General features: G+C 33.8%; 1 protein-coding gene across 4 annotated transcripts in view; it reads right to left on the minus strand.

The window, feature by feature from the left end:
- LOC114333789 (CLIP-associating protein) overlaps positions 1 to 20,724 on the minus strand; it is a 271,149-nt gene that overhangs the window by 16,980 nt on the left and 233,445 nt on the right. For all 4 annotated transcript variants that reach the window (XM_050653967.1, XM_050653966.1, XM_050653965.1 and 1 more), the window contains 3 exons: positions 11,858 to 12,008; positions 10,169 to 10,340; positions 1,000 to 1,203 (listed from right to left, as the gene is read on the minus strand). In XM_050653967.1, the coding sequence (XP_050509924.1) occupies positions 1,000 to 1,203; positions 10,169 to 10,340; positions 11,858 to 12,008 (527 nt within the window). The remainder of the gene's footprint in view (positions 1 to 999; positions 1,204 to 10,168; positions 10,341 to 11,857; positions 12,009 to 20,724) is intronic.

Genomic DNA, 20,724 nt, shown 5'->3' on the forward strand with positions numbered 1-20,724 from the left:
GTGTATTTAAATCATTTCAAACGATCGAAAAAGTGCCCCAACACTTGTGACGTCAACAAGTTTTATTCTCTAATGACAGTTCTACTGCCTCGTATAAAAGTATAAACGGTTTTATCTACATTGGTGTTTATTACAGTTTTTGAAGAGATAGTATTAAATTGTGTGTATGCCTACTCTGGAAAATAGAAGTAAATACTGTAAGTATTGTTTAGTACTATTGCTTAAAGGTACAACCATTAAAACCTCCAATAAAATATTTGTAAGATTACCAGTCGATAAGAAACGAGTTTAAGGCATGTTGAAAGGACATTAAAGACATTTTAGTTCATTCTTAAGGTCTTCATTTATGTGAAGCTAATTTTATTGTAAGTATTTAATATTCTGTTATCTGCTTAATAGCTTTTCTATAAATCAAGTGTATTTTGAACAAAAAGAAAATAGAACTTTTGGTATATTTTGGTAGATGTAATGGTGGTAATGAATGATATTTACCTAAATAATATTTTTCTGGGACTGTTTTTACTATAAAGTTAAAATAATCTAATCATAATAATAAGCTTTTGTTCATAATGGGTAAGTTATCAGACTGTATAGAAAAACCTTCTTCGGTCATTTTAAAAAAATTGTCTTAACAAAAAAACTCAAATATGATAAAATATATAGTTCACAGCAACTATCTAAAGATTTATAAAACTGAAATACACCATAAAATGACTAATACAACAAGTAAACAAATATCAAACCTTATGAATTAATGACGCGGACCTTGAACATTTTTAACTTTATGACGTCAGGACCAATGGGACACGTTTTGGATTGGCTGCTATAATTTAAATTTTCTCTCGATTTTAATCGGTTTTAGGGGCCAAACGAAAGACAAAAACAACTTTATTTCTGTGAAATATGTACATTGTAAATTATGTTCTCTTGAGATTTATAGCATTTTTTTCGAATTTAAAATTTTATGCAAGTTCCCTATTGCTGATGCATAATTAGTACCTTTATAAGTCCTGGCATTATTTTCGCCAAATGATCATCGGTGACTTCATCTGGATGTGCCTCTATTAACTTTGCAAGCATCTTGATCGCTCCAAGTAGTACCGGATATGAAGTAGTTCTGATGATTGGTGCTAAAGTTGAAAGAATGCTCTCGAATGGACATACTGTCATCGCTGCTGCTGTTTTTTCAGCTTCTTTCATTACCTAAATAAACAATTATTTATTCATATTTTACATAGATTGGGAAATTGTGCATATACTAATACACACATCGGAAAAGTCTAGGGATATTTTTAGAAAGAGACGTCCTTCAATGTTTTTAATAAATAATAATCGATTTGAAGTAATTAGTAGTATTTAATATACAACAAAATTTGTTGAAATGTCAAAAACAACGAGATTGCATTTCAGAAATGTAAAAATATCGAGAAGCGCAATTAAAAAAAATAGGTCATCACAAAGTATGGTCGCAATAAAAAAACAAAATTAATACACAAAGTATGGAGTCTACACTAGTTTATTACTGCTCTACATCTGTCGTTCTGTCTATATCCTGTTGAGGTACGTTTGCTTCTTTTATCAGACGCTCTCGAAAACGAAACGGTTTATATGTTACCCATATGTGAAGTAATTCTTCATTGGATCATTCCCATACATGCTCGATGTGATTCAGGTCGGGAGATTGTGCTGGCCAAGGCAACACATCAATATATTTGTTGGTAATCCAGTCTGTTACTGGGCGTGCGACATGTGGACAAGCATTATCATGCATAAGGTGGAAGTTTTGATCAACCTCATCAGCAAACGGACGAACGATGATAGGTTGTAGAATGGTGTCGAGGTACTGCTCAACTGTAAGGAAGTAGTTTGGAAAAACGAGATCCGTTCTGTCACCGACTATTATTCCACTCCATACCATTACTGTGCGCATCTAAACATTCCGTATATGTATTTGGCACCTAGGAGTTTTCTATTGGTTCTTTGCAGCACGCGGTCATATTTCAACCAATAGGCGGTGAGGTGCTAAATGCGTATACGGAATGTTATTCGGTGCGAAATTCATATACGGAATGTTAAATATTCGTAGACCGAAAAAGACAACTTTTTATTAGAGTTAATTAAAAGGAGATTAATTAAAATACTTCTTGGTAATGTATTATTAAATAAAAATAAAACAATTATATAGTATTTGGAATGTAATTTGATGCGAAATTCACTCACCTTGACTCATTAAGTTGGATTTATAGATTGACGTAGCGTAGACGTAGACACAACCATGATACTATAAATAAAGAGATAGTATATTCCCGTAGCGCAAATACGTCCGAGTTCGCGAATTGATGACGTAACTGGAGACCGGAAGTTGAATTTGAATTCTTGTTAAAGTTAAATGGGATTTGTATGCATTATGTGATGAAATTATTCAATTAGCAAAATAACATTAAACTTCAATTTATTCGAAAAAAATTTAGTATCGAAATTCCAGTCAAAATAACTGTCAAAGATAAAATATAACATACACTTAGCTTACAACCGCGAACAATTCAAAGTAATCGGACATTACGAATGATTACGAAACATTACGAATTTGACGGTCTCCAGTTACGTCACGACTTTCGGATGTGCAATATATTATCTTGTTATTTATAGTATCATGGACGCAACGAAGACGCACTGGAAAAGTTCAATACCGAATTTTGTGTCCTCTTGTTTATAAATCAACGTAAGCGCATGACGGGACGTAAGAGAAACGTAACGGAACGGAAGAGATGGCCAACTTTCATCTTTTACAGTGCGTTTCTTACGTCTGGCCCAAGGTCCCTATACCATAGGTTGTATGGTAACTTTGACATTGACAAATGAAATATTGTCATCGTGACGTCACCCAGACGATCAATTTTACGAATTGTTTGTAAACATAATAGGATACGGGGTTTGGAGGCTATATTTTGTTATTAAATATCGTTATTGTTTTAATTTGTGTTTATATCTTGAGATATAATGTATCTATAGATATCATTAAGTGTTTTTAGTATAATAACTTAAACCCAAAACTCCTTTGCAAGTGTTAAGATGCATTTTAATGTGTTTGTATTAAGTACCTACTTACTTACTGGATTTTCTTTCTGCTGTATTGTATAGTAAAGGACATTCTTGTATAGAGACATTACAGTTCTGGAATGTCTCTTGCGGTTCTTCAGCTTAGACTTATTGAACAATATATCTAATTAAGTCTAAGTATAGATAATAGATCTATTATATGTATTTGTTTCATATAAAATTATAACCAATATTGCAGCCATCTGAAGATCGTTTGAATAAACAATTATAAACTAAATGAATATATAAAATGGGGAAAATTCCCTTTATTGCACTGAAATTGTATTTTTTTATAATTTACTGTTAATGTAAAACTTCGCACAGGTACCTATTGAATGGAAGCATAATGTTTTAATAGTTTTAGATATTATAATCCAGTACCTAACGTAATCAGATGCTCTTATGTTAAACTTAAGGGAAAAACTACTAATTTTGATACATAAATCTTTAGTTGAATCTCTTTTTCACCATGGTTTACATGTTAGGAGGAATTTATAATAATGTACTACATGCATTATCCCCAATTCAAAATTATTATATACCTACTCATTACTAATATATCTAGGATATTTGAATGATTTAGTCCCATATATACACAAGAAAGAATCTCCTTCTGCTTTAATTAAGTAGTAATGCTATATTCTACTGCATATATTTAATTGCAATTATATTCTATGATTTTTGTAACTCTACAGGTATCTACCACATTTTTTAAAGAATATATGAAATAAATAGTCATTAAAAATCCAAACGTATTTTTTTTAAATATACACATTTTCAATACATTCCTACTTTCCGAGTTCATTTCAATGAGTGAAGTGAATGAATTTGAATGCAGCATTCTGGGTGACGTCACTCCCGCCATTAGATTCTCGACGCTGATTGGTGGAAAGTTACCATGCAACCTGTCTATTTATGAACCTTGCGTCTGGCCAATCATAAGGAAGAATTTTATTCTGTCACTCAAAGTGGACCCGCCCCCTCATCCCTTGTGTAAAAAGGTGTTTGTCAACATATTCGAATTTTGTTAATTATTTGTTAATTGTTACAATGGACGTTGTTATTAATTTAATAAAAATATAGTGTAGTTTCAATATTTCAGATAAATATAAGTTGTTTCTTAGCCTGTTAATTCGGGGTTATCCACATATCCGATAATTATAAATCCAATGAACATTTTAAAGACCAGGAAATGAAACAACATAGTTGGAAATTCCACGGCACCAAGGAGCATACTTTCGTTTATTTCCTAATCAATTGTAACACACAAAACGGATAAATATTATAATAAATAATAGTATAAATACATAAACACAAAGTGTGTTTACGGTTCGTATAATTTATAGGCTATGTTGTTGAATTATTTCATTGTTTCTACTTTGTTTCTACTCACGCGCAAAAATTCCGCTACGTCGAATTATAAATTGACATATTATTTTCTTACGTCTCCAGTCCGTTTCTTACGTCTCCGTTGCGTCTACGTCTACGCTACGTCAAACTATAAATCCAACTTTAGCTTGTGAAAACGAGCGAATTATTAGAACGAATTTGAGGCACCGTCACTTTTGCTTTAATAAAACAGTGCAATTGACAGATTAATTCTCATGGTATACTTTGATTTGTAGGGAACAATATTTCAAATCGAATGGTATGCATTAAGCAGGGATGACACGATCCAAGTTGCATCCAAGTGTACTTAGTCAACTTGGACGCTGCGCGCGCTACTTGAAAGCTACTTTGATCGTGTAAATTACTTGGATGTCAAATAAAATAACAAATAACCATTGCAAAGATGGCGAAAGTGATTGTGGAGGGTACTCAAGTACTGCTGATATGTTAATACATGAGCTTCAGATCCAGAAAAAAGAAATTAAAAAGAAAAAAAAAAGGAAAATTTGGATTGTTAATTGGATACGTGAGGCGTTTGGAGCTTCGTCTAATTTTCTAAGTGAAGTAGTAAAAATGAAGATTAAGATACATTTAAAAAATATTTAAAAATAACTACCGAATAATTTGAACAACTATTACAAATGGTCAATCCAAAAATTTAAAAAGTTGATACAAATATGAGAGAAAAAAAAATTGTATGAACATGTGCATAAATCATATTCAATTATTATGTAGTGTAACTCACGTAATGGAACGTCAAGTAACGGATATTGTAAATACATACATAACAATACACAAAGTGTAAATAGACCAGGCCATTTAGCACTAAAAACACCCGAATAAATAGATTTTTAAATACAGCACCTAGAGATTTGCAACTTTTTGCATTATGTTCAGGATGACGTCAGAAAAAAAGTCTACTATTCAAAAATGGGTGGAAATGCATAATTGCACTATAAAGTGCATAAAATGCATCCAAAATTGCATAAATATAAAAAAAGTCAAAATCAGAATACTAAGGAACACAATTTATTATTTGGGGGATTTTGGGGTCACTGAATACGATTACGCCATCAAAATTGACCATCGGAGTACCTGGTGCTCAGGGTCGCGACAAAGACACGTCATCGTCTGGAGTTTCGATGGATTTCGGCACTAAATTGATGTAACTGGACTATTCGGGGGGATTTTGGCGTGGTTAAACACGGATATGCCATCAGAACACACATCTGGATCACCTGGTGCTCAAGGTTACTGCAAGGGACGTCATCTTCTGGAGTTTCGAAGGCTTTCGATATCAAATTTATGCAAACGGATTACTTACGGATTTTTGAGGTCGATAAACAAGAATATGCCATCAGAATTGCCATCAGGGTACCTGGTGCCCAGAGTCGCTACAAAGACACGTCATCGTCTAAAGTTTTGATGGATTTCGGCACTAAATTGATGTAACTGGATTACTCGGGGGGTTTTTGAGGTGGTTAAATATGAAGATGCCATCAGGACAGACCTTAGGATCACCTGGTGCTCAAGGTCACTGTAAGGGACGTCATCTTCTGGAGTTTCGAGGGCTTTCGGTATCAAATTGATGCAAACGGATTACTTACGGGTTTTTGAATTCGCTAAATATGAATATGCCATCAAACCCGACTCTCTGTGCACCTGGAGCCCAAAGGTCACTGCAAGGGGGTCCTCTTCGGCATTTAACTGATAAAAATGGATTACTCGGGGGTTTTTAAGTCGTTAAACACGAATATACCATCAGGACAGACCACCGGATTACCTGGTGCCCAAAGTCACTGCAAGGGACGTCATCTTCTGGAGGGCTTTAGGTATTAAATTGATACAAACGGATTACTTGGGTTTTTGGGGTGGCTAATCACGAATATGTCATCAGAATTTAATTTCGGAGCACCCGTTGTCCAGTGTCGCCACTAAGGCTCGTCATCTTCTGGATTTTCGAGGGTTTTCGGCATAAAATGGATGCAAATGGATTACTCGGGGGTTTCTGAGGTCGCCAAACAGGAATATGCCATTAGAACAAACCCACGGAGCACCTGGTGACCATGGCCACTGCAAGGGACGTCATCTTCTGGAGTTTCGGAGGGTTTCGGCATTAAATTGATGCAAACGGATTACTCATGGGTTCTTGGGGTTATTGAACACGAATGCACTACCAGAACAGACACCAGGGCACCTGGCGCCTAGGGCAGGTTATCTTCTGGAGTTTCGAGAGTTTTCGGTACAAGTTAATGCAAACGGGTTACTAACGAATTCTTGGGATTGCTGAACACAAGTACGCCATCAGAAGAGACATCGGAGTACCTATAAGCCTAAGGCACGTTACCGTCTGGTTTTTCGAGAGTTTTCGATCGAAAACACATTTCGAATACGAATACACCATCAGAACAGACACCAGAGCACCTGGTGGCTAAAGTATATCATCTTATAGAATTTCGAGAAATTTCGGTGCTAAATTGATGCAAACAAATTGCTCATAGGTTTTTGGGTTTGCTGAACACGAATATCAAATCAGAATCCCGCGTTCCTAGTGGCCAGAGTGGCTGCTACGCACATCATGTTTTAGAATTTTGAGGCATTCCGACACTAAATTGGTACACACCGAGTACTCGGAATTTTTTGACTTTCTGTTCAAAGAAAACGTTCAAATTGGTAACATTTTTGCTATTTTACTTGGACTGTTTATTAAAATAACTATGTTGTGCTATACAATTTTTTAATTCTTTACAAATATAAACTAAATTTATATCTGACAGCGTTTTTCCTTCATTTATTTCAAAATCGATTTATTATATTTTATTTTGATAGTGTGATCCTTCGTGGTCACTAGATACTCCAAAGTATTTCATCTAAGTCATATTCGTATTCACTCCAGAAGATGACGTGCCTTAGGCACCAGGTACACCGGTGTCTGTTCTGATGGCGTATTCATATTCAGTAACCCCAAAAACGTATGAGTAATCCACTTGCATCAATGTAGTACCAAAGGCACTCGAAACTCCAGAAGATGACGCCACTTGTTGTGATCCTTGGCACCAGGGGTCGGTTCTAATAGCATATTCGTCTTAAGCGACCTCAAAATCTTTTCAGCAATTCATTTGTATCAATTAAATGCCGAATACCTTTGAAACTCCAGAAAATAACGTCCCTTGCTATGATCTTAGGCACTAGGTGCTCTGGAGGTCGATTCTGATTGCGTATTCAGGTTTAGCGACTTCAAACCCCTTGAGTAATCCATTTGCATCAATTTAATGACGAAGACACTCAAAAATCCAGAAGATGACGTGCCTTAGTAGCGATCCTGGGCACCAGGTAGCCCGGAATTCAATTCTGATAGCATATTTGTGTTTAGCGACCCCAAAAAATCGTAAGCAATCCGTTTGCATCAATTTGTCGAATGCCCTAGAGGCTCCAAAAGATGATGTCTCTTGCAGTGACCTTGTCTGTTCTGACGGCATATTCGTGTTTATCGACCTCAAAAACCTCCGAGTAATTCATTTTTACTAATTTAATGCCGAAATTCCTCAAAACTCCAGAATAGGACGTCTCTTGCAGTGACCTTGGGCTCCAGGTGCAGAGGGGGTCGGTTCTAATGACATGTTCGTATGTAGAAACCTCAAAAACCCTCCAGTAATTCATTCGCATCAATTAAATGCTGAAAACTCTCGAAACCCCAAAAGACGACGTGCCTTAGTAGCGACCCTGGGCACCAGGTACTCCGGAGATCAATTCTGATCGCATATTCGTGTCTGTGTCTAGCGACCTCAAAAACCCATGAGTAATCCGTTCACATCAATTTAGTGCCAAAAATCCTCAAAATTTCAGAAGACGACGCCCTTGCAGTGACCTTGGGCACCAGATGATCCGTGGGTCGGTTTTGAGGCGTACCCGTGTTCAGTGGACAAAAAACAACTGAATAACAAAATGTGGTCCTTAGTACACTGATATTGACATGTTGATGCACTTTTGGATGCATTTTATGCACTTTAAAGTGCAATTATGCATTTCCGTCTATTTTTGATTAGTATATATTTTTTCTGACGTCATCCTGAACATAGAGCAAAAAACTGCAAGTCTCTAGGTGCTGTATTTAAAAATTGATTTATTTTGTGCTAAATGCCCTCGTCTATTATGTATATATCAAATTTATATAAACTTTATTTATATCTGACAATGTATTTAGCGACCACTAAAACCCGTTAGTAATCCGTTTGCATCGATTTAATGCCGAAAACCATCGAAACTCCAGAAGATGACGTCTCTTGCCGTGACCTTGGGCACCAGGTGATCCGGGGTTCAGTTCTGATGACGTAATCGTATTCAGTGACCCCAAATAATAAATTTTGTTCCTTAGTATACTGATTTTGACTTTATTTTTATATTTATGCAATTTTGGATGCATTTTATGCACTTTACAGTGCAATTATGCATTTCCATTTATTTTTTTATAGTAGACTTTTTTCCCGACGTCATCCTGAACATAATGCAAAAAAACTGCAAGTCTCTAGGTGCTGTATTTAACTATATATATTCTTCTATTTGTACTTATATCCCGTTTTATATTTTCCGATGCCACGCCATTGTAACTGTACTTTGATGCTACTTGGAAGAAAGTTGGCAACCGTCCTACTAGACTTGGATGCGACTTGGATAGAACCTGTTGATGGAAATATACTTAACGAGGGTAGTGACACGGTCGAAGAAGCTTCCAAGCGTTGCGCGCGCAGCGTCCAAGTAGACTAGGAGGGTGGACTTGGATGAAGATGAAACACACTTGGAACGTGTCAAACCGCTCATACGATCAAAGTAGCCTCCAAGTATTGCGCGCGCAGCATCCAAGTGGACTTAAACCAAGTACACTTGGATTGTGTCAACCCGCCTTTAAGAGGAAACAGTAGCGATCAACAGGTAGCAAAAACGCGTTCCAAGATTGCGGCTGTAATTTTGAATATTTTTTCGAGATATTTAGCACACGTATTCGTAATATAATAAAGAATGGCAGTACAGAGCCCAATTTGGAAAATATTTTAATATGTGGAAATTACTCTGTAATTAAATACAATATTAAAAAAACAAGCGTGTACCGCCATTAAGAAGAACAAAAAAATACACTTTCTTCAAATAAACTTTTTTATCCGATGCCTAGATTTTGTGTCATTTTGGAACTACTAAAATTTTTTATTTCATTAATAGTTATAAAATGACACAAAATCTAGGCATCGGATAAAAAAGTTTATTTGAAGAAAGTGTATTTTTTTGTTCTTCTTAATGGCGGTACAGGCTCGTTTTTTTAATATTGTATTTAATTACAGAGTAATTTCCACATATTAATATATTTTTCAAATTGGGCTCTGTACCGCCATTCTTTATTATATTACGAATACGTGTGCTAAATATCTAGAAAAAATATTCAAAATTACAGCCGCAATCTTGGAACGCGTTTTGCTACCTGTTGATCGCTACTGTATCACCTTAACAAAAAATTTTTATTGAAAAAAGTGGAATAATAGAAGTGTTCCTTAGACATTTTTGATGTGTGTATAATTTTTAGTATCGCCTATTCTAATGAAAGTTCTAGATAAAAGAATATTTATTTATATAGCTTTTTCGTCGTGGTTCTTTCCACTTTGTTGTATTGTAACCAATCCATTCAACTTACCTCTCTGTTGTCATCAGAATGAGCTTCAAGTACTTTCATAGTTAATAATTCCACAAAATTCTTCCAGCAGTCTTTCAGATCTGGAGATTGGAAGATAGCTCTAAGCGTTTGAAGAACGGTAACTTGAATCTCTTTTTCGTCTAGTTTATCTATTATAACACGTAGTATTTTTCTAAAAGTAGATGCAATTAAAAATCATGCAAATATAACAGAAAATAAGAAGTACAATTGTACAGAAATATCTAAAACGGCGAAGGTAGCAAATCAAGGAGAGAGTTGAACGCGTTGGTGCAAAGAGTAAACATCCATTTAAAATGCATTGTGCACGAAATCAGTGGTTTTGCGACATTGCCAAATAAAATCGTCGAATAGTTGTTTATTTAGAATAATTTTTAATATTCTTTAATAAACACAAATATTACAAGTGCAGTGAAAAACAAGACATTAAGTGCACAATCCAGTGAAATCATACAGGGTGTTTCATTACCAATGTCCAATTTTTGAGTTGTAGATTCTAGACCTCAAAATATTATGATTTAACCCAAATCGCTTAAATAAAATGTGGCTCCTTACTGAGTTACAGGGTGTTTTATTTAAAAATATTTTTGCTCAGCATTTTAAAACTATTCGACGTATCTTTTTCATACTTAGCAGAAAGTGTAGGTACTATACACCCTATGAAATTATGTTAAATAAAACATTTTTGGCTATTACCAGAGGTGTACGACAGGTGTACAATACTCTCTATGTAAATAACATACTCTTCACTCGTAACGATAAAGTAATTAGTTTTCGAGATATTTGATGTTAAACATGTAACGACACAGATATTTTGATTAATGTATTGTACCGCTTAATTTTAAACTTCAAATATCTCGAAAACTAATGATTTTATCGTTAATACTAAAGAGTATATTATTCATTCTTAACGATAAAATCATTCGTTTTCGAGATATTTGACATTAAAAATAAAGCGACACAATACATTAATCAAAATAACTGTGCCCTTACATGTTTAACTTCAAATATCTAGAAAACTAATGACTTCATCGTTATGAGTTAAGGGTGTATTATTTACATAGAGTATTGGAGAATCGAAAAATTTCGCTAAAATGGCAATTCCGCCAGTGGCGTAGAATTTGGGAAGGGTCAATCATTCACTGTCTCCTGTCGTACGCCTCTGGTAATAGCCAGAAACGTTTATTTAACATAATTTATCCTGTATTACTGTATGGATGTGAAAACTGCATTATGAAGGTTGATGAATGATGATGAACAAATTAGAAGCCTTCGAGATGTGGTCATATCGTAGAATGCTCAGAATATCATAGGTTCAATGTATTTCAAACAGAGAAGTTTTAAACAGAATAGGTCAAGGCGAAGGTGACTTAATGAAGATGATAAAAAAAAAGAAAACTTGAATATTGGTATATTATGAGACATAGCAGATACTACAGTTAATACGCAACGGAAAGATCGACGGAAAAAGAAGAATTTGTAGAAAGAAATATTCATACCTCCGAAACCTTCGTCAATACAGTGGCTTATCAGCAGATGAATTTTTACATGCCGCGCAAGATCGAGAACGATATCGGCAAATTGTCACGGAAGCTACCCACGCCTAAAATTTGGGCACGGTATTCAAAGAAGAAGAATATAAAGACTATATTTATTAAAGGAAATACTTACTTAAAATTTCGTTTGATGGGCTCTGAATATCCACTCTTAATTAATTCTTGTAATCGTAAAATCAACTTACACTGTTCTTCGGGTGTTAAATTAGCCACATAACAATTATCTATAACACTTAATATAGTTTGTTCGAGATCATTCACGTCTCCTAAAATAAAAAAAAATATGTTATTTGATAGAAGTGAATTATTAAAATATGCACGAATTAAATTTACGTGATAAACAGACATTAGAAATGTCGCTGAAAACAGTCTTGAAACAACTAATACGAGGTTTGTCTTTTCAGTTTTGCATATAGCGGCTTAGAGGGCGCCACCTATAAAACCTTCCGACATAAATGTAACCTCAACCCTTTGTTGACATAAATCCACAGTTTCATTGTAATACAAGTCGTGTAGATACAGTGAATTTTTGAAATCAGGAAGTCGGTCGAAAAATGGATCTTAGCTGAGAACATTTTCGAGCAATAATTTTTTACAATTTTCGGAGAGGATTATCCCAACAGCAATGTCTCGTTGAAATGGTTTTTGTGTTTGAGAATGAAGCATCACACCAGTCAACTATTTCCTGCTGAGTGCTGATATTGCGAATTTCAATGTGGTCGCTCTAGTCTCAGCGACGAATCCAGGCCAGGTCCACCCAAAACAGCAGTAACACAGCACAACTGCGGTTCGTCAGCTAATTGAGGATGACCACCTTGTAACCTACCGGGAGATAGCGTCATTATGGTCATTTCAAAGACCTCGGTCCAAAAGATCCTACATGAAGGACTGCGTGTTAGGAAGTTGGTTTCCCGTTGGATCACTGATTTGATCACAGAAGAGCAAAAAACGGTTCGCGCCAATTGGTGTCGAAAAAAATTGGAACGGTTCAACAAAGGAAGCTCAAAAAACGTTTATAGTATTGTTAGTGGCGATGAATCTTAGATTTAGTCGTATGAATCGGAAAATAAACGTCAATCCGCTGTGTGGGTATTTCACGATAGCAAAAACCAACAAAAGTGATCAGTTCTCGAAGTGTGTCAAAATGGTCCCAATTTTGTGTCAAAACCTGGTCATGTGGCAACAATTGCTTTAGAAGATCGAAGAACGGTTACTTCTAATTGGTATATAACCATTTCTTTACTAGAAGTTATCGCGAAACCCCGACAAAGCAACACACAACTGTGACTCATCCTACATCAGAACAATGCAATTGCTCACACTGTCCAAAAGATAATATCGAGTTTTTGGAGCTTCAAAACATCGAATTAAATTAAAAAATTAAACCATCCACCGTATAGCCCCGACCAAAGTTTTTGAAAGGCTTTGACCTTGTATTTTTTGGTTGGTTCACCATGTTCTTGTAACACTGATGATGCTCTTGTTACAGAGCGAAAACGTTTTGTTTATATGTTTGTAGCCCTTTAGGGCTTTTTAAGCTAATATACCTTTTACCAAGAGGAAAATTTCTTATCAAATTTCACTTGTAATTAATGGTATACAGCCAACTACAGGAAGTTCTTCCTTGTGGACTGGAATAACTGTTTTACATACCAATTAGTTTGAAGGTATGCAAAAGTGGCTACATCTTCCGTCCAGTTCTACTTCAGCCTAGGGATGGCAACGATGTATCGATAAATTAAATTTATCGATATATTTTAAAAGTTTATCGATATTTTTATATCGATATTCAACTTTCGATTTATCGGAAAATATATCGATATTTGAGATTCAATATATCGCCCACACAAGATTAATATGCCATATTGGCAAGATATAAAATTATAATAAAATCTTATAATATAAATCATATCCTTATTTTTTTGAGACGCTTAGTATATTATAGGTATTAAAGAAATATTCTACTACAATATAGAAATATCATAATCAAGATTTTGGACCAGTAATATTTTATTTGAATGTCGTATACCCACCCTTGCCCTTAACTTGTTGTCCAAGTTGCAGGTAGTACCATATTTTTTAACTTTTAACAATGTTTTTCAATAGGACAGGCTATGTAAACCCTAATAAAACGATCTCAAATTTACCATTTGTCACGTTCACCTAGTACGTTCTATAAAGTTTTAAAATAATTGTATTGTATTGACAAAAACCCTAAAGGCCGCGTCCCACCATCAAATAATTTGATCAAACTGGTTTGAACAAACTGAAAGTGACAGTTAGTGACGTCACATCCTGAGTGTTCATGTTGGATAATAATGAAAAATTTTAATTTTAAATAAAGTACAAGCAAGTTAGACAACTCAATACAAAAAATGTGATCAAACTAGACTGATAGTGAGAGCACAGATTTTTAGAATTTCAAAAAAACTGCAATTGTGACGTCACTTTGACGTACTTCCCGAGTTTGCTCAAACTGTTTGATCAAATTATTTGATGGTGAGACGCGGTCTTAAAACTCAAGATGTCAATGGAAGGAGCAACTGCTACCAAAACAAGGAACAGTTTAGCAGGCAAACTGTTGTCAAAATTAATATTTTTGAATTCAATGCCACAAGAATTAAATTTATTTTGAATATACATATATGTATATTCATAAATACATACATAAGACATAAATTTGTATAAAGATACATATAATTATAATTTAAGTAATTTTTAATATAATAGTTTTAAAAATTCTGTATTGATACTGTATGTACTTCTTTACTGATACTCTGTATATATTATAAATATTAAGGATTTTATACCTAAGTGCATCTTTACTTTTAAATTTTGAAAAAAACCTCATCCTTTTGTTTATTATTTTGTATAATTTACTTTTTTAGTAGTTTATTTTAGTAATTCTTTTATTTTATTTAATTATATAAGAATATATCGATATATCTTAGCTATCGATATTTTTTCGTATATATCACAAGAGAGAAAATTTTGCCGGAAATATTTTCGACTGGTATGAAAGTTTGTTGCCTGGCAATTTTCGCGAATTAAATTTTGACTTAAATCACGAGACGTCAGTCGAGTGATTTTGTCAAAATGTCATAAGCGAAAATTACCAAAAGGCAACGAACTTGAATGAAACCAGGAGAAAATTTTGCCAGAAATAATTTTCTCTCGAATGATATTCGACAAGACTATTTCACGAGACAATTAATGCACCATATCAACGAAATATAATCTTTATTTATTTGTTATTATCAGACACTTTCGTGACGGATCTGTCATAATTTTGTCGCTGAGATTTCACGTCGTTAAGGAGTTTTGTCAGTAGGAAACGAAGCGTTGCTATGCCGTTTTATCAGTTAAAAACAGTCTAGTGAAATAGTCTCTGATATACAGTGAGCACGTAAAGGTTGGAATAAATTCATTTTCTCGAGAATGGACGATTTTGGAAAAAAATCCCAAAACAGGTCAATTTTTATTTTAAAATTACGACTTATTGGCATATATATCATACTAGTGACGTCACCCATCTGGGCGTGATGACGTCATCGATGATTTTTTTAAATAAGAATATGGGTCGTGTGATAGCTCATTGAAAGGTAATTCAATTATCTATTCAGTAATATAAACATTAACATAATTATTTATACAGGGTGCCCAAAAAAATTTAGTTAAATTTATTCACATAAAAAGAAGAATGTGTGTAATTTATTTAATTCAAAATACATTTTACTGCTATCAGAAAACAGTAAAAAATGTTTGTTTGGCAAATAAATATGTATTGTTTTTTGCTTAAATTCAATATTAAAGCCGCCACCCACCAGCCTCACGACAGTTTGAACATTTAATTTAAGCGAAAAGCAATGATTATTTTTCAAATAAACTTTTTTTTTAGTTTTCCGAGAGCAGTAAAATGTATTGTAAACTAAATAAATTACATACATTATGTTAATACATTTAATCCAAAAAATTTTTTTGGACACTCTGTATAAATAATTATGTTAATGTTTATATTACTGAATAGAGAATTGAATTACCTTTCAAATGAGCTATCACACGACCCATATTCTTATTTAAAAAAATCATCGATGACGTGCGTCGTCACGCCCAGATGGGTGACGTCACTAGTATGATATATATGCCAAAAAGTCGTAATTTCAAAATAAAAATTGACCTGTTTCGGGATTTTTTTCCAAAATCATTCATTCTCGAGAAAATGAATTTATTCCAACCTTTACGTGCTCACTGTATATCGTATATCGATATCTTCATTCGATGTATTATATGATACAATATATCGATGTACAATTTGTTTTTGCCATCCCTACTTCAGCCATGCCGTCGAAAACGCTTTGAATCGTCCATGAAGGAGACCTACAAGTTCCGATGTCAATTTTGTCAACAGATGTCAACGTTTAAAAATCGCAATACAAATTATTAAACTCTGTAGTGCAGTGAATAATGAACATTGTAGTGTCTTGGGGCTCAGGAGACTGAGACCCCAGAAGCCCTGAAGATGACGTCAGAGAGGCCATCTCTGGCGCGTCAAGCTCGGCCCTGTGAATATCGACGTGCAGGTGAGTTTAATTTTAATATTAATTCTCGTAGTGGAGCCACTGAAGGTTTTCACCTCCGATTTCGTTGAACCTCCATCGATTTTCATGAAAATTGGTGATAGTTAGAGGATACCTCAAGCAACAAAGATGACATGATGCAAACTGGCGCTTTTACCTTGGGGGTTGAAGCCACCCCTTCTCTGGGGTGAAAATTATTTTATCAAAAATAATACCATAAATCAATATAAGGACAAATTCTAAGCAAAATTTGTTATATAAAGTTATTAATATAAATCAATGTTTTTTGAGTTGAGGATCAAAATTTTTATTTTTTCACAAAAAAATGCATGCTTTAAAGCTGTTTTTCACGTATAACTCAAAAACTATAAGCTTTTACAAAAAAGTAATTATGTATTACCAAAATTGAAGATAATAAAAGATTGAATACACTCCTCACTTAAAGAACTAAAATAATGTTAAGTCAAAGTGAGTTATCGGTAATTGAATGTAAATTTTTTTCGATGAGTACTCAAATCTAAGTATTGAAGCTTAAATAACGGGAAAATGATGCATTTTATAAAATTAACGTGTTAAGCACTTGTCAAAGCACTTCAGATTACCTCTCAATTCAGCTTCAGAAGAAGTTAATAGCATTAAAATTAAGAAAGTTATTATGAAAATAAAAGAACCCTTTCGAATTTTTTAGGAAAAAGTGAAAAACAAAATATACGCCATTTCCACAAAAATTAAAATTTATAGTAATCCTTACAATAATTTCTTTATATTAGCATAAGTAATGATTTCAACAATTTTGACCGGTTTAAACATTTTTGAAAAAAAGGTATAATTTTAAAAAATCTGAATTTTTAAAATCATCGTAATTTTCATTTTCTTTTGATAATAAATAAAAAAATACTCAATATACGTAAAAAATTATATCGAGTGTCCCAAAAGTAGTGGAACGGTAGAATATTTCGCGAACTAAACATCGGATCGAAAAACTGAAAAATATGTTTTCAATCATTTTCAAAAATCTACCCAATGGCACCAAACACCAATCCCCACTACACCCCCTGGAGGTGGGGTGGGAGGTAACTTTAAAATCTTAAATGTAAACCCCCAGTTTTTATTGCAAATTTGGATTCGTTACGTAAAAGTAGGCAACTTTTATTCAAGACGTTTTTTCGAACTGTGGATAGATGGCGCTATAATTGGGAAAAACGATTTATTCTGATACCATAGGTAAATTATAGAAACGGTCTAATATCTCATGAAATACACTTCCAAATGAGAAACCAAAAAACAGATTTTTAATCTTTTTTGAAAATCTATCGAATAACACCAAACATGACCCTCCAACCCACTCTCTGGATGTGGGGTGGGGATAACTTTAAAATCTTAGCAACCCCCACTTTTTATTGCAGATTCGGATTCGTCATAAAAAATTTAGCAACATTTATTCGAAACATTTTTTAAAATTTCTGATAGATGGCGCTAATAAATCGAATTTTTCCAATTAAGGCGCCATCTATTAACAATTCTAAAAAAATGTTTCGAATAAATGTTACTTAATTTTTCATGACGGATCCGAATCTGTAATAAAAAATTGAGGTTGCTATTTAAGATTTTAAAGTTACCCCCCACCCCACATTCAGGGGGTGGGTTGGAGGGTCATGTTTGGTGTTATTCGATAGGTTTTCGAAAAAGATTAAAAATCTGTTTTTTAGTTTCTCATTTGGAAGTGTACTTCGTGAGATATTAGACCGTTTCTATAATTTACCTATGGTATCAGGATAAATGGTTTTTCCCAATTATAGCGCCATCTATCCACAGTTCAAAAAAATGTCTTGAATAAAAGTTGCTTACTTTTATGTAACAAATTAAAATCTGCAAGAAAAACTGGGGCTTTCCATTTGAGATTTTAAAGTTACCCCCCACCCCACCTCCAGGGGGTGTAGTGGGGGTTGGTGTTTAGTGTCATTGGATAGATTTTTGAAAATGATTGAACAGGTATTTTTCAGTTTTTCGATCCGATGTTTAGTTCGCGAAATATTCGACCGTTCCACTACTTTTGGGACACCTTGTATATAACCAAATTTTAGTTTTTTCTGTATCAAATATTTTACCTTTTTTTATTATTTCTGTAGGGTAAAAAATAACCGAGATAGAAACGTTTAAAGCTTAAATTTTGCTGCGAGAACCATATAACCGGGGCCATTTAACCTTTTATTTTTAAAAAAGTAAGGGTTTTAAAGATTAAATTCAACGTCGTTTAATTGCTATTGGAATTAACTTTCAAATGGTTTTTAGGTGAACCTGATGTCCTAAAAATTAACGGAGGTATTTAAAAAAAACCATAACATTTTTTGGAAAAAATTTTAAAAGAAATTTTGAAAACATTTTTGGAGCATAAATTTTAATGCTATCAATTGATCGAGGACTCATTTGATAGATAATTCTAAGTACTTTGACAAATGTTTAATAAGTTTATGTTATAAAATGCATCATTTTCCCGTTATTTAAGCTTGAATACTTAGATTTGGGTACTCGCCAAAAAAATATACATTCAATTACCTATAACTCAATGTTGTTCTGAAGCTATTTTCTTGTGGCATTTTTACAATTTTAACTATTTAGAATGGGAAATAAGCCACAATATTATTAAAAAATGATTTTTATTAATTTATTTATTTTATTTTTTTTATTTTTATTTTATTTTATTTATTTATTTCTTATTTCTTATTTTATTTTATAAATAGCTTATTTCCCATTCTAAATAGTTAAAACCTATAACTCACTTTCAGTTAACATTAAAAGGTTTTTTTAGTAAGGGGTTTATTTTATATTTTATTAACTTCAAATTTGGTAATAACTTTCTCACAAAAATTAAAATCCTTGACCTTTAATAACTCAAGTTTTGATTTATTTTATTAACTTTATATAACAAATTTTGTTTAGAATTTGTCCCTCTATCGAATTATGGGATTATTTTTAATAAAATAATTTTCACCCTCGAAGAAGTGGCACCCACCCCCAGGGTAAAAGCGCAAGTTGGCACCATGTCACATTTGTTCCTTTAGATATGCTCTAACCACTCGATAACCGATTTTCCAGCAAATCGATGGAGGTTCAACGATATCGGAGGTAATAGCTCATATCCACCTTCAGTGACTGCACTATCGTACTAATGTTGATTTTCGTAAAGTATACACCTCATGAGGCGACACCTCAAAGTGCGAGAGCTGGAGACCTATAACCCTTTTATGTGTTGCGAGTAAAATAATGACTCGTATCATGCTTCATAGAATGAAAAATAAAATAGACCAAAAATTAAGAACAAATCAAGCTGGCTTTCGAGCAAATAAGTCATGTATAGATAGACCAGATCTGCACGCTCCAAATGAGCATCGAGCAGTCAGTGGAATGGCAAAGTAAACTATATCTAAACTTCATTGACTTTAGGAAGGCGTTCGATATCCTACACAGAGACAAATTGTGGGAAATAGTACAGAGTTATGGAATACCTGACAAATTCTTAACAATGATGAAGTTGTTTTATACGACGGGAATTTAACAGAACCAATCGACATTAACAGCGGCTAAAACAGGGTTGTATACTGTCTTCCACTCTGTTTATTATTATCATGGATTAGCCCATGAAAAAAAGCAGCAAAAGTAAAACTGACATACGCTGGAATACCTTTGAACAAGTAGACGATCTTGAATACGCAGATGTATGCCTACTTTCAGCAAAGAGACAAGAGCATGTAGCAAAAAAGTGAGAAATTAGCCAAAGAAGGTAAAAAAAGTATATATGGAGATAAACATGAATAAAACTGAACTCATGAAGATTAACACACTGAGAGAAATGGGCATACAAATAGAAAACTAACAGCTGAAATCAGTGGAAAGAGTCAGTTACCTAGGAAGCATACTGAACATGACAGGAGGAGCAGATGAAGATATTCAAACACGAATTGGCAATGCAGTATACTCTATGTTAAAAATAATATATGGAAATCTAATGAGATAAAACTGGACACCAAATTAAAAATCTTCAATAGTAATGTAAACGCAGTAATATTATACGCATCACAAACTCAAACTTACGGAAAAAAGCTAAACAAAAACCAATACATAAAGAAATTAGAAAGAGAAGATGGAAATGGTCTGGTCATACTTTGCAGAAACCGGACACAGACACAACAAAACAATCATTGGAATTACAACCTCCAGGAAAACGGAAACAAGGGAGGCCAATAAATACATGGAAGAAAACAATTATTAAAGAAGCAGAAAATGCCGGCATAACCTGAAAAAAAGTCGGAGAAAAGGCACAAGATCGGCAAAAATGGAGAGTGACAGTAGATGTCCTATGTTATAGTGGGAATTAAGAGAATAAGTAAGTAAGTAATACGCTTTC

This window comes from Diabrotica virgifera, chromosome 6 (genome assembly GCF_917563875.1).
Source record: "Diabrotica virgifera virgifera chromosome 6, PGI_DIABVI_V3a".
Lineage (NCBI taxonomy): Eukaryota > Metazoa > Arthropoda > Insecta > Coleoptera > Chrysomelidae > Diabrotica > Diabrotica virgifera.